Below are 15,656 nucleotides of genomic sequence, written 5' to 3'. Positions count from 1 at the left end.
GGCCCGCACTCATAAACCAAGATTACAGGCTCACCTTGCCCAGAATCAGAAAGTAAATACTAGTTTGGATCACCCATCTGCAGCACATGACACAAGAACTGCTCCTGCAGCTCTCCTTCCCCTAAAAGGTCAAGCTACTCGTACCACTCAATGGATTTTTAATCAAATTTTCCAAAATAACAGTTTACAGAAGAAGTTACAACTGAGCCAAACCTTAAAATGAGAAACTTGAGCTGAGATGTTATGGGAAACTCACCACCAGCTCTAAGCAAGGGTCTGGAAAGCTGAGATTAATCTCCCATCACAGCAAGAAGTTTGTCCAAGCAAAGAGACACCCCTCATGCATGCCTCAGTTTGAACCTGGACATCACCCATGAGGGCTTTGAACCTCACAGCAGCACTTCTCCCCCCCAACAGCATTTACCATTACCATCAACAACTTAGCACCACAGCATCATAGAATGGTTTGGGTTGGAAGGGGCCTTAAAGATCATCCAGTTCCATCCTCCCTGCCATGGGCAGGGACACCTTCCACTAGCCCAGGTTGCCCAAAGCCCTGTCCAACCTGGCCTTGAACCTTGCTGGGGAGGGGGCAGCCACAGCTCCTCTGGGCAACCTGTGCCAGGGCCTCACCACCCTCATCATAAAAACATTTCTTCCTTATTTTCAATCTAAATCTTCCCTCTTTCAGTTTAAAGCTGTTGCTCTTTGTCCTGTTACCACAGATCTCGGTAAAAAGTCTCTCTCCATATTTCTTATAAACCCCCTTTATATATTGAAAAGCCCCAGTAAGGTCTCCCCAGAGCCTCTCCAACTGGACAACCCCAACTCTCTCAGCCTTTCTCTAGAGGAGGTGTTCTAGCCCTCAGAACATTTTCACAGCCCTCATCTGGACCTGCTCTAAACAGGTCCATAACCTGATTGCACTGGGGACCTCAGAACTGAACACAGTATGCCATGTGAGGTCTCATGGAAGTGGAGCTGAGGGGGAGATTCACCTCCCTCCACCTGCTAGATATGCGTCTTTGGATGCAGCCCAGGATACAGTCAGCTTTCTGGGCTGCAAGTGCATATTGACAGGTCACATCCAATTTGTCACCCACCAGTATCCCCAGGGCTGCTCTTAATCCATTCACCCCACCCCCCAGTCTATAGTGATAGTGGGGGCTGCCCCAAACCAGTGCAGGGCCTCACACTTGGCCTTGCTGAACTTCATGAGGTTCACACAGGCCCACTCCACAAGACTGTCAAGGTGAACTTCTTGAAGAAATTCAACTGTATCACACTACTGCCCCAGTTTGCAAGCCCACTATTATATAAATTAAGCAACGTTCTCCTGACCCACGCTGGCCATCTCCATCAGGTCTGGGACAACTTTCCCAGAGGATTCTGTCTCATTTCCAGCTGACAGCAAGTCTCCAGCACATTGAAGGCAGCTTATTTTCTCCCTCCTCTCACCCAGCTCGGTGGGGCAGGAACACAAAAGTGATCCCATTAAATGGGCCAGAAGAAACCCAACCCACTTGAGCATCAGCCCCGTCTCTGCCCTTTCCATTCATCAGCAATCTCAATGTGAAGCATGGCTGTCAGAAGATTTCTTGGGTTTCCTTAAGTTCTTCTGCCAAGTTCTGATTAAAATCCTCCTAAGTGGTTTTCTCTTTATTCAATTTCCTCAAACTGAGATGTAAAGCGGACCCGAGAGCAGCACTGAGTGCTGGAGCTAATAGCCACTGACACAGCCAGGCCAACCAAGTCTCCCACACCTCAATGGGAAATTGAAAGCGATTCTCTTCCCATCTCCCATATCAGAACATCAGCTCCCAGAGGAGACTGAGTTTTAATGGCCTTGCTCACTGGCAGGAGGCTGGAATTGCTCAGTTGATGTGGGTTGCCAAGACACCTCTCACCAGGTGCTGCTTTAGTGCCACATTTGAAATGGGTTGACCAAGAAGGATGGTTCCCAAAGGCTTTAGGGCAATGCACAACAGCAAAGCAGTGGGTAAGGAGCAAAACACAGCACCATAACACAGGTCTCTATGCCCAGAAATGTTCAATTTACCAAAACCCCTGTCCTCGCTCAAAACCCCAACTCAACATAGTACCTTCCATTACAGTGGCTTTGAAGAGGAGACAACCTCTCATCATGGGCTCCTTGTGGTACCAGCTTGGGATCTGTACCAAATCGGGTCCCTGCCTTGCCCAGAAAATCTGGCTGCTTCGGTGGCCTGGAGGATGAAGCCATTGGTTTCTTGCCCAAAAACAACAGGCACCTGAAAGTCTGGTCGCTCTTGTTCCTGTGGCCAAAGGCTGGAGACCATCAGGACACCGCAAAGATGTGGTGCATCTCACCCATCCTCTTCTCCCAGCCAAGAGTGGCCAAGGAGAGCCTCTTCTGCAGCAGGCAGATTCATTTGACCCCAAGGGCTCAAGCACACTACGAGTGTTGGATATGGAGGCAGAGCAATGGGAACCCCAAAACAGTCTCCATTCACACAAAAAAACCCTAGAACTGGATCTGCCACTGCCCTCTCCACCATGTCTTCCACCTTTGAAGGGCCCCACAGAGGGAGGTGCTCCTGCCAGAAGTCAAGGCACTACTGTTGAGTACACAGCCTGGAAATCCCCAAATTTCCTTTTTTTTTAATGCCATGCACCTCCTCACACCCCTTGGGGGAACAAGTAAACACTGAAACTACTTACAGAGACCATGTGGACAGGACACAAGCTGGTCCACACTACCATTAGCTACCATTGAGTTATCTATCATGGAGAACACTGACAGCTCCTGTTTTCTTGGTCTGTAAGATGGAGCAGAGAGAAGCACATGCTGTGAGCCCCTCAAAAGCAGGGCCTTTTCCTGGGTCATGGCTCCTCCACAAACCAACCAGGCAGTGATCCAGCAAAGCCATGGCACATTCAGCCACCCTCACACGGAAGGGTGGTTTCACCTCCCTGCATAGCAAGGCCTGAGGGCTGAACCACCCACTCTCCTCCCTAACAAGAGGCTTTAACTCTTCCCCCAGGTCAGGGCAGCTAAGAAATGCTCTGCTCATGGCCATAGGGTTCCTATCAAAAACCTGGTTTCCTTCAAAGGGACATTCAAAGCTCAGCCTCTCCAGCTCCCTTCACCCTGTACACAAAGCAGAGTATTAATAGCCAGCCTGGAAGACCATAAAGCACTAAATACCTAAAGAGTTCCTGTACCTTGAAATGTTAATGCTAAGCAAAAAAAGAAACCTTCCTGTTAACAAACTGCTCGGCTCTGTGATATATATACACAGTTGCCTTCCTCCCCTCCAAGCCACAGAACAGCAAACAGCACTCGAAACCCTAAAACGTCGCTCTACTTACAAGGCATCCTATAGATCTGTTTGTCTCCCCAACGCCTGGACAGGAGAGGCTTTGCCAGCACACGCCAGCTCTTCTTGATGACTTAGTTACCACCTCAAAGAGCTGACTGGCGCTCAGCCATCCTCCCCTTACAGGATCCTTTTCAGCCTTCGAAAGCAATCTCCCCCGGCCCCCCAAGCACACGTGGCCCAGCCCCAGCTCTTTCCTGTTCTTCCAAGCCTCCCTTCCCCACTCGACTGCTGGAGCTCAGCTCTAGCACTGATGTCTCCCCGCTTCTCTCCCATGGCTTTGCTCCCTTCTCCTTACAAAGGGCCTCTCTCACCTATGCTGTGGCAGGTCAAGGGGACACAGGAGCGGAGACCTGGGGCTGTGTGTCCTGCCAGGGAGGGTAGGTCGGGATCCTAAGCTGGCAGGGCAGCGCCAGCTGGAAATACTTGCTAGAGCTGGTATAGTCACATTAGCCATGGCTCTTGCCATGCACCATGCTCAGCATAGGACCACGAGGACGCTGCAGCCCCTTCGCCACACCACACCGGTGATGCGGCATCCTGGCACCGACACCAGCTTTAGCAGTACCGATTACTTTTGGGATGCCCTCTCCAGGGAACAAGCTCCTTTCAAACAACACACCTCATGCCTCCACTCGCCACCATCCACTGACAAGCTGCCAGGCAGACACTGCTCTCCCTCCTTCAGCCTGGCCAGTGACAGGCTCGAACCCAGGACCAAGCCCCACCTCTGGGGTCCTCTTACAAGGGCTGAGCCCAGGGATGGTGGCCACCAGCCCTATGGCATGCAGCTCACTCCAGAAGCCGCCACATCCATCTGTTAAACAGATGAGCGGGACCGTTCCCAGCGCAGGAGGCAGCGTACCTGCATCCCAATGACTGAGGGAGGGATGGGGGGCAAGCAGGGGGAGTCTGGGAACAGCACTCGTTTGCATAGCACCTGGGGAAAAAAAATCACAACATTGCATTTACATAGCTAATTGGGGGAGCGAGCTTCCTGGAATTAAATTACTTTCTGGCTTGGGGGGGAAAAAAAAAACAACACACAAAAAACCAACAAAAACCACACCACCACAAGCACAGATTTGTAGCTGTAATGGTGCCTTCTCCACCTGGAGCACCTTAGGTGCTCTCTCCAACAAAGTCCATGCTCATGCCTAACAGGGGAGTATCTGATCCATACAGAGGACACGGGAAACTGAGGCACAGAGACTCCAGTGTTCGCATCAAGAAAGGGCACCCAAGAGCCCCAACGGGTCCTCTCACTTCCTTGGCTGGATGAAAAGCACTTTTGAGTTGTATCACATCCCATCTCCTTGAAGGGACGTAAAATCTGGTGACCTCCATACTGCAACCAGAATTAAACCTTAAGCCAGCAAAGCAGGCACGCCCTCTGTATTACTCATCATGACACACTTCACGAGACCCAAGTGAACAAGGGCCAGGCAATATTTTAAAATAAATCTAGACACTTACCGAGTTTTAAACCAATTTCAGTGTCAAGCACAGGGGAAACATCAGCAGATATGAGCAATAGCCATTACTACTCCGTATAAAAGCTTTGTGGTTAACATCTTCCTGCAAAGGGATTTACCCCATCCACAGCGTGCTGGGATGGAGCCGGCACTGTTCAGCCAGTTGGGGCAAGGCTAGGGACATGGGACGAGGAGAGATGGATAGCACCATGTGCCCCCTGGGTTGAGCGCTGCTGGCCAAAGTTAGCGTGAGCCCTGCGAGAGGCTGGTGGCCAGCAGAGCCCCCCAACTCTTACACCACAGCATCACCCTGGCAAAGCCCGCATCCCCAGCCCCAGGCAGCACAGCCACTGCCCACCATCCTGCCCACCCCACCAGCACAAAGTGCCCACTCGCCCACCCATCACCCATGCCAGCCCGCAACCTGAGCTCACCCTAGAAAACCCTGAGCGTGTTTATTTACATCAGATCAGTTTCTTGATCTGGTCCGTGGGCAGGAATGAGTAACAGGGACAGGAATATCTCGAGCAGATGTTGTCACCAAATACGACATATCTTCAGGCTCCTGGTAGCTTTAAATCATATCGGAGCGTGGTGATTTCTTTCCAGCCCTTGGCTGCTCTCTCCAGCTCTCCAACTCCAGCTGCTGGCTCAACATCTATGAGACCTGGGGTGGCTTTCCTCCTGCAGCCCAGTGAGGACTCAAGTTCCAGTCACTGATCACCATGAGGTAGGAACGTCACAAGTCATCCAAAAATGTCCACTGCCATCACCAGCTGCCTTTTATCCTGCACAGGGGTGCTGCCTGCCATCAGTTCTTAATATCTGGGTGCCCTCTCACCCAGCCCATCTCTGAGGTTGCCTACACACAAGGACTCACAGGGAAGACATAATTCACAGCTACACCCCCAAAGAGCAACACAGCACCATGCCTGCACAGCAAACATTGGGAAAGCAGTGACACAGAAGATGCCATGCCTGCAGGAAACAGGGAAAAGGCATCAAATCCCCAACAAGCCAGCCTTTAACGGCAGAGGAAGGGAAAAGCAGGCAGCGCTTTGCTCCACAGCCCTTTCCAGCAGCCTCCCTGGCTGCTGGCTGGAGGAGCAGCTTTGCTCATTAGCAGGTTATTCCTGGCACACTCCCCCTGCATCAGCTCCCCGGCAGGGCCGTGGGAGCAGCTCGCCGAGTTTTGAAGCCTTCGGGGTCGCACGGCATTCAAGACGCGCGAATTTTCCTTTAAAGAAATCTCACTCAGGCAGATAAATGGTGCTGGGTAACTGGGGTCATTAGGCTAATAAGCAGCCACCGCCAGCCTGGAAGCAAAGCAACAAACACCAGAGAGTCTACCCGAGGCAGTTAGCCTCAAAATCTGACCCATCTCAAGTAGTTACTGTCTCCATCGGAGAAGAAATCGGGTCCATGAGTCAGCAGGATCAATCACCCGCCGGCCTTTTCATCAAAATCTCTAATCAAAGCGTCGGGGGAGCGGATTTGCAGCTCGCTCACGCCAAGGAAGCAGTGCAAGGACCCCGTCGAGAAGAAGCCATCCCCCCTCTGCCAGCCCCCTCATTAGCGCATTGCCATTCTACTCTCGCGCTTTGGAAATGGGGAGATGTTTTCTCCGCTTTCCCAGCGCGGCTCCATTTCCTACCACCATGTACTTGAGAGGGAGCCACAGGTCCTGCTTCCCACTCCGGCAGAGATGTGGCTGCGTTTCGGCACGACAACCTATTAAACAGGATACAGCAATGCTGATGGGTCAGGCATTAAAACTAACTCACCCCTTAACTAGTCCTTCCTAACACTACCAGCCAGGAAAGCAAACAGGGAGAGATGCAATTTTTCCTTTATAAAACCTTCAGAGGTGGGATCAGCTGAAACTCCCAGCCTGCTACATCTAGCGGTTATAAAAAAAAAAAAAAAAAAAGCCCACATATAAATAACCTCTCAGCAGGAGCCAAAACTCAAAGACTAACCCCATGGTTTTAAGTGAACGAGGCCAATTTCCTCCTTTGTAGCTCTTGACACATGTTGGCTGCGTGCCCCCTTCTTGCCTTGTTCCTAGAGCAGAAGGCTCTGGGCGGCGGGTCCGGGGACGATAAGGAAACAAGTGGTGTAATTCCCAAGGCCTCCCAACACAGGGCTGTCAGCAGCTCTGGAGGCGGCCGATTCCAGCATGGCTGGAGAAAAGAAACCACGGTGAGAGGAGCAGGCAAGAGCCAGTAGCTGCCTGCGACCCCCTGCCACTTCCTTGAGCTGCCAGCGCTGCTCCAGCTGCCGTTCCCCAAAAAGAGCCGAGCCCTGTGGAGCGAGGAGTGGGAGACAGCACTGGGATGGCAGGAAAAAGGCTTCTGCCAAGGGTTTTCAGTACGAGTGGGTCCCTACCCCAAATGCTGGGCTTCCTGTGTGCCCTAAAAATCTCTGCAGAAAACAAAGGACAGGGTTAACACCGGCTCTGAAGGGACGGATAGAGCAAGGTTTGGAGGGGCTGTAAAGCAGAAACAGTTCTCACCGGAATGCCTCCATTGGAAGTTTCTCTGCCCAAACTCTGACCCCAAGACAAGGAAACTCACGCTGGGCGCTATCCATCATATCTGGATCAAAATCACCAGTACATCTCTGAAGCACAAGGCTGGGACCAGCCTGCAACACCCCATCCTGGCTTTGCCCCACATCAAGCAATTCTGCTTCCCAAACCACCATCTCAAACACAGATGAGCCCTCTTCATCCTCACCTCAATGGGGATCTCAGGGCAGAGTAGCTTGCGTTTTGCCAAAGCCTCGCATCAAACGTCTTGATATTTGGGGTGGGAAAAGCTGTTGTGGTGTGTTGAGTTATTCTGCAAGCACAGACAGCACTCAGCACACAGAGGGCTCACACCCTCAATGCAGCAGCTCCCCACTGCCATGCCGTTCCTCAGGGAGCTCGCTGGTCAAACCACATTTGAACTGTTTTGTACAGGAACAAGGCACAAAGACCTGCCAGTGGAGGGTGAGACCAAGTCCTAAAAGGAAGCTCAGCAATGTGAATCAGCTGTGCTGCTGTACTGGTGCCACCATCAGCTCACAATGGAGAAGAGGACAAGCACTAAGGGACAGTAAGAAGCTGGCAATGGCTGGGATACCACCACAGAAGAGGCCACAGCAGAGCTGGAGCCCTTTATATCCACCAGTAGGATGATGTACATCAGCAGCACAGGATTAGCAGCCACATCTTCAGGGTTAGTGGCCATATCTCCACAGCCATGTCCACAAACGAGTTGGTGCCAAGCTCATGGTGGTCTCCGGGCTCTACACACAGCATCACTCTCTCTCTGAGGTGCAAAGCTGAAAGCAAATGTAATACCCAACATACAGAAATGTTCCTAAGAGAGTCTACGACCACCTCCTGTTGGGCTTGGACCTAGCAGAGCCCACCTCTCTGATCTCACCTCTTCAAGCTGCAGTTATCCAAGCACCCCTTCACCCCAACCCTCACCACTCCATCCACCACCAAACCTCATCCCTCCCACTAAAAATTACGTTAAAAAAAAAAGGCAACCATGCTTTGATTCCACATAAAGAATTAATGGGTGGGGGATGTTCTACATCCCAGTCAGGCTGGGACGGTCACAACTGCAGGAACAGTGCTGAAGATACTATGCTGGTCTGCCTCTGTGGGTTATGAGGAAGAAAGTCTGCACAGATGACAACAAAACCACAAAACCATCCTGCAAACTGCTGGACAAGGCAGAGGCAGCAGGGAAGATCCAGGTATGTATTTTTGGGGAGTATTTCTTTTTTGACAGCTGGTACTGGTATGGCATAGCCACCCCGCTTCCTCCACCATCTGACCTTCCAGGCACTGCTCAAGCACCACCTCCAACACCACACCATCCTCCCACAGAACCAGAAGTATATTTTCACACCAGCTTTGGTGCCCATCCACAGCCATGAACCCCACCTTACAACGTCCCCTCACCATCAGGTCACCCATAGCAGGGGATCTCTGCTCAGAGCACAAGCAAGGCATAACCACACTGTGCCTGGGGGAAAAACTCAGGGCAAAAAATGCACCAGTGGCTTCCACCCCTTCTCCCACAGAGGGACACAGCCAAATCCACCTTCCTCACTGCCTGAAACCACGGTGCACGTGACCCAGAGAGGCTTTTCAGGAGAGCTGAGTCTCCAGCGGCTTCTGTTTGCCTTTCCCTTGTTTGCAGCAGCGTCGCATCTGGACGCTCGTCAGAAAAGGAGAAAGAAAAAAAAAAAAATAAAACCGCCCTCCTCCTGCTGAACAACCTCTCAATCAAAACAAAGCTGGAGTGGCAGCCAAGAGCTGGGAGGCTCTTTTGTTTAATGCTTAACATCCCCCGGCCGGGCCAGCCTGCCCCAGCCCTCCGGCGCGGGGTGCAGGGGCAGTGGCATGGGCAGCGAGCCGGGGTGCAAGATGGCAAGGAAGCGCCCACCATCCCGGCGAAAGGACCCCGGGGCCAGCTCGGCCACATGAAAGCAGCCAGTGGGGCAGAGAGCGAAAACGGGCTTCCCAAGCCTGGCCGGCGCCTCTCCTCCGTGCACGGCCATTTTGCTGAGCATGGCTGCTCGCGGAGAGCCGCCGCTCCCTCCCCAACATCAGTGCCCCCCCCGAACCAAACCCGGGCTCAGCTCTGGCCATCCCCACTGACCCATGGCTTGCTGGCTACCGAGTCGGGGACAGTCCTCATTGCTGGTCCACAGGCTCTGGGCAGGGGTGCATCAGTACAGGCTCATTTCTCTCCCTGATGCAAGCTCTCACTCCTGTCCCCCCAAATATCTTTTGGGGCTCCAGCAGCACAGGCTGGTGCAAGGAGCTGCCCAGGCACTGAACCACAGCCTGAGGCAAACCTGTGCTGGGTGCTCAGCCCACCCCAGAGACCCTGAAAGGTCTCAACACGGTTATTGCCAACAGGTTTCATCATGATCAGCCCCATCCCTGGCAAATTTATAACTCGTGTCCCAACACACCAATGGCATCAGGTTCGAGGAGGGTACATAACAAGCCAGGGCATGCTGCAATGGATACAGCCAAGATATGCACCTAGAAAAAGGGCATTTGGGATATGTGGTTCCCAAGGCTTCACCCTGGGAAGCAGCAACCAGAGGAGCCACGGGGTCACGCCAGCAAAACACGTCCCCATGGAACCCATGAGCCACGTGCACAGGCTCCGTCGCTGCAATGTCAGACATGGGAACAAGGGTGATCTTGCCTGTGGACACTGTGCCAGCTCAAGCACCTGCTGACATGAAAGGGTGTCTGAAAAAACCCAAAGCAAAGCTCCTTCCTACATCCAGCAAGGAGCAGAGGGCTGCAAGCCCCTACAGCGAGATATTTAAAGAGCACAAAAGCAGAAGGAGGGGCAAACGCCAAGGTGACTGTGGCACTGAAGCGCCTCGTCAAGGAAAAATACTCACTGCTGAAGTGCTCTTTAATCCAGCTAAGGAGATACGACAAAACCTCCTGGCTGGAGGCTGACTGCTCAGCGCACACGTATGTACAGGGAGGTCATCTACCCCGGGCTGCAGCTAGTAGGGCTGCTGAGAGGGAGAGACGGTCTCTATTTCTTCATCCCCAGACAGAGACCAGCCTCCCTGCCTGAAACAGAAGTGGGAGCAGCACAGGGTTAAGCAAAGGACAAGTTGCTGGAGACCAAAGTTTGGGTTGAGTCCCATTGTGGCCGTTCCTGTTTCAGTCTGAGCAAGTTTCTCGCTTCCCAGGCAGGGTCTGTCCCCAGGCCTGCGGGACCCCATCGCCTTTGTCCCACCAATGCACTACCCAGAGGAGCTGCCCTCCCACAGCCACCACTACCCCCACTCTTGGCTTGCCCTTCAGACTCCACATGCCATTTCCAGGGCATCTCTGCAGCTTTCAGGAGACAGGAAGGGCTCAAAGCCACTGCCCACCTCCATCTCATCCCCTCCAGGTTCCACCCTGCCCCAGCCATCAGCCCAACCTCAGGCTCTTCCTCGAGAAATAAAACTTCTTTCCCACCCCTCGCCATGCAGACACCTTTCTTCTCCTTGCCCACGGCTTTCCCAACCCAAAGGAAGCCATCTAGCTGCCCCCAGGAGGCTGACAAAATGCAGCCGATGTTTCCTCCCGACCACAAACGCAACATGCTTTCCTGCAGATCCAGACCTTCAATCACTTCTCAAAACAGGGCTTAACCCTCCAGGCTGAGCCTGCATCAATGTGGTTTGTACCTGAATCTGCACAAATAAAATGGCAGAACTGTCCTCATGGGGTATCTGTACAGAGATGACAGAATGGTTTGGGATGGAGAGGACCTTAGAGTCCATCTAATCCAAATCCTTTGCCATGAGCAGCGACATCTCCCACTAGATCAGGTTGCTGAAAGCCCCATCCAACCTGGCCTTGAACACTTCCTACCATGGAGCATCCATAACATCTCTGAACCGCCTGTTCCAAGGTCTCACCACCCTCACTGTAAAACATTTCTTAATATGCAAGTCTAAACCTACCCTCTTCCAGTTTAAAGCCATTTTCCCTGTCCTATCACTACAGGCCCTCGTAAAAAGTCTGCCTCCATTTGTCTTGTAAGCCCCCTTTATATACTGAAAGGCTGACACAGGGTCTTCCTGGAGCCATCTCCTCTCCAGGCTGCACAACTGCACCTCTCTCAGCCCCTCCAGAGCAGAGGTGTTCCAGCCCTCGGACTATTTAATGGCCTTCCACCAGACCCGCTCAAGCAGGTCCGTGTCCTTCTCATGCTGAGGACCCCAGAGCTGGACACAGTGCTCCAGGGGGGCCTCACCAGAGCAGAGGGAGAGCATCACCTCCCTCAACCTGCTGGCCAGACTTCTTTAATGCAGCCCAGGATACGATTGGCTTTCTAGGCTGCGAGTGCAGTGCCAGCTAATTTGTCCCATTTGCAACCCAGGTCTTTCTCTGCAGGGCTGCTCTCAATCCATTCACCACACCTCACACCCCCCATCTGTACTGATAGCAGGGATTGCCCTGACCCAGGTGCAGGGCCTTGCACATAGATCTTCATGAGGTTCCCATGCACCCATTCCTCCAGCCTGTCAAGGTCCATGATGTCTGGGCCCCTGTCTTCATAATCCCCACCTCACTTTGGCATCTCTACCTGCAGAGGGTTTCTGCAGCCACATCAGTGAAAGAACTAAATCTTTAATAGTTAAAATACAGGGAAAGCCATTCAGGGTATGACCAAAGATCCAGCCAGCTCCCATGCTGGCTTTGACAGCGGCCAGCAGCAGATGGCTATGAAGGAACATAACAGCCAAGCATGTTGAGATATTTCCCAAAGCAGTTCCCAAGCTCCAACCGTCCCTGGGCTTTTCCCAAGCCAAAATACATTGCCCTGTACACCCCACTGATGGGCTTCTCCTCCACAAACCCACCCAGGTGCCCCAGAACACTGGTGAACTTTCAGCATCCACAGCTTTTTGCAGCATCATTCAAGTTCATCATTGAAAAGAGCATCTGCTCCTCTTCCTGATTTCATTCACTCTGCTGCCAGAAAGGACAAGGAAACAACACGTTGTCTCCACATCACTTTGTAATTTTACAGGCTTCAGTCACCTAGGGCCCCAGGAGTCTTCCTCTTGAGTGAGGGAAGCACCGACCTACTTAGCAGCTCTTCTCACAGTCATCCCATGGCCAACCATCCCCACTACCCTTATTATATGCTGTATCTTTTTGTGTATGAAAAAAAAAATAAAAATCTCCAACATCTCACCAGTCTCAGCAACTCCCCCAGCATCCCTTCCCAATGCCCACACCGTGATCCCTGCACCAAAGCGGCAATCTTCCTGGGGAGCCACCAGTCGCAAACACAGAGACACACACTCCCCAGCTGCCCTCCCAGCACATGTTGACAACAGTGGGGCTGAGCCACCCCAAACACACCTGCTCACAATGCTCACCCTATGCACATCAAACGTGCAGCTTCACAGGCATGGACCAGCGACACAACGCATGCACGAGTGCGGAGGAGCTTCTGCTCCAAGCACGAAGAACTCCACACGCTCCAAGTCTTCCCTCATCCGCCCACAGAAATCACATCAGCTGCTGTGATTACCAAGGAACAAGCTAACGGAGCTGCCGCTCCAGCGGCCGTATCCAGAAATGACTGTGCAGCCACCCAGAGCCAAATGTCACTTGGATGGACAGACAGCCATTTGCTGGAGGGCTTTTTGTGACCCCCAGGGACCTCAAAGAGCAGCTTCTCTGGCTCAGCATCACTGCTGCATGTTAGCGGAGGAGCAACACGTAAAAAAAATCACCCACAGCAACTCATCGGCCCGAGGCTGATCGTCACCACAAGTGGGACAAAGCCCACGTACCAACAGCAGACCAAGAAACGAGGCGGTAACTCCTGTCAACCCTGCACCTTGTGCTTGCCTGAGCACCCACGCAGATCCCACATTTACCAACACGTTAAGGTCTCCTTCTCTGCATATGATGCAACCAGAAAGAAATAAATTCCTCCGGGAGCTGCAAGGAGCTTTGACACACCAGGTGAAGCCACCAGGAAGCAGATCACAGCAGCCAAATGGCACGGCCCTGTCCTGTTGAGAGCTGGAGCAGGCACAGGACCAGGACATAATCTTCACCGCCAGCCCAGGCTCCTTCTGCAGAGCAACAGGAGCCAAAGCAGCTTGGTCCTGCTCGGCACAGCTGAGCACTGAAGAAACCAAATCCCCAAGGGTAGGATGGCACCCTGACGCACAGCAGCTGCAGGCCATTTGCGGGTGCACAGTTCCCAGAAGCCAGGCACGGCTTGACTGGTACAGCCCATCACCACGTCCAGACCCTGGCACGTCACACGGCCAAACCACCTTCCCACCAGAACCAGGAGGCACCAGCCATACATCAGTGCTGGTCCCCAACACTCCAAGACACGTGGTCCCACCGTAAGCTCCTACTCCCTTGCCACCCACAATAGCACGTCCCAGCACAGGAGCGACTGTCTGAGCCACCTCCACCCGCACCCCGACACTGTTCTTACCTTCTCCGACTTCACCTTTTTCAGCTGCCGACACTCACTTTCCCCATCCTCCAGCTCCGACTTAACTCCCAAGGGATTGAGCGCAGCTCCCGTGTCAATAGCTATACTCCCAAGCTGCTCGGCAGCAGCAGGCTCTGTCCCCTGACCCCCATCATACTGTCCCACCCTCACTGCCAGGGCCAGGGGCTGCAGCACGCTGGGCTCCTTCTCCGCCGCAGCCCCTGCACCCTCACTCCTTTCCTTCTTGCTTTTGGATGAGCCACCCTCCTTCTCCTTCTTGGAGCCGGCCACGCTGCGAGATGCCTTGGCCGATTTCTCTGAGCCCTTGGGGGTGACGGCGGGCACCAAGCCACCCGAGTTTGCACCGTCCCCAGAGCGTCCTTGAGCCTCCTTCTTGCCACCAGCTCCCTCGCTGGGAGTGAACAAGGAGGTCCCCGGGGTTGGCTTGCCACTGTCTTTAACACTCTTGCTCCTTTTCGACTTGGATTTACCCTCCTTGCCCTGCGGGCCCGGCACCGGGCTCACAAACTTGATGTTATCCGGTAGGGTTGCCACTGCGTTGGGTGCTGGGAGCCCCACCTCTTTGGACCCCGACATTTCCAATTTCTGCTGATCCTTCTCCAAATCAGCGTCCAGGTCAATGATGAGATTCCCTACACCAATGTCCCACTCATCCCCGCTGTCATACGTCTCAACCGGGTTTGCATCGATTCCTTTCCCTCCGGAAGCTCCGCTGCTCAAGGACATCTTAGAGTTAACGGCCCCTCACGGTTCAAGGCTCTTCCCTGCCTCCACGCCCTGGGGGGTCACCTACGTCCTCGGGGGGCTTCCAGCGGTGATCGGGGTCTGCCCAGGTGACGGCATCGCTGCTGGAAGGGAGAGCAAAGACAACAGGGTTACACACGAAGAGCCCCAGAGCAGGCTGATCTGCCTTCACCGGCAGCCACACGTGCAGGCAGGAAAGGTCCTGGGCAGGATGAAAGTGCCCAACCTCCCAAATCCCCCTGTCGCACGATGCAAGGCAGCATCCTCCTGCCACCCCCCCCCAGGCTGGGGGCTGCCCCTCAGCTGTCCCTGCAGCAGCAGCCATCTGGCACCAGTCCCTCGATCAATACCAGCCCTGGCAGGTCACGGCTCTCGGCTCCAACAAGACATTACTCACACGTTTCCCTGCTCGCCATTTCCCTCTGAATTATCGAGCGCTGCCCCTGGAAGGGAGGATTGATTCCTCTCCTGCTGATGCCACCCGGGGGGAGGGCTCCTCTCCACACTGGCCTCGCTGCAAGGGACGAGAGCCACTCGCCGAGGAAGTCAAGTGCCTCAGTGGGAAATAAATCCCAAGCTTCAGAGCGCCCGTGACACTTAGAACACATCAGAGTGGTTGCCAAAGGCCAAATCGCAGCAGGAAGCACAGCTCAACACGGCACCCAGCTTTAGGACATTAAACCACCATCACCTCCAGCGTGATGAGCTGCACAGCAGGCTTCAAACGATGGGAAACAGAGACACAGTGGCATAGGTACCCAGTCTTAACTGAGAAGAGGGGGGATCAGCCCTCCCTGGCCATGCTGTGGCCAACCCCAGCTAGCCCAAAATTTCTCCTCCCAGCTTCCCAGCCCCTGGCCCTCCCTGTTCTCAGATGCATTGTACACTGCCATGTCCCCAGAGGGAGCGACAGGGGGAGGAAAACAAAAAAAAAAAAAACAACAAAAAAAGACCAAAACCAACAAAAAAGGACCAAAAACAAATCAAAAAAAAAAAGACACCCACACAAAACCTGAAAAAGCACCAGAGTCACTTGCTGAGAT

At 53.3% G+C, this 15,656-nt stretch overlaps 1 protein-coding gene across 3 annotated transcripts in view; it reads right to left on the bottom strand.

The window, feature by feature from the left end:
- ZNF609 (zinc finger protein 609) overlaps positions 1-15,656 on the bottom strand; it is a 73,666-nt gene that overhangs the window by 44,446 nt on the left and 13,564 nt on the right. For 2 of the 3 annotated variants that reach the window (XM_074916692.1, XM_074916694.1), the window contains exon 2: positions 13,849-14,717. In XM_074916692.1, coding sequence (XP_074772793.1) covers positions 13,849-14,595 — 747 coding nt within the window. In that variant the 5' untranslated portion in view covers positions 14,596-14,717. The remainder of the gene's footprint in view (positions 1-13,848; positions 14,718-15,656) is intronic. The other variant, XM_074916693.1, reaches the window with a different exon arrangement.

The sequence above is a fragment of the Athene noctua genome, chromosome 13 (assembly GCF_965140245.1).
Source record: "Athene noctua chromosome 13, bAthNoc1.hap1.1, whole genome shotgun sequence".
Lineage (NCBI taxonomy): Eukaryota > Metazoa > Chordata > Aves > Strigiformes > Strigidae > Athene > Athene noctua.
The sequence above is the reverse complement of the archived record's forward strand: the minus strand, read 5'-3'. Positions and strand labels throughout refer to the sequence as shown.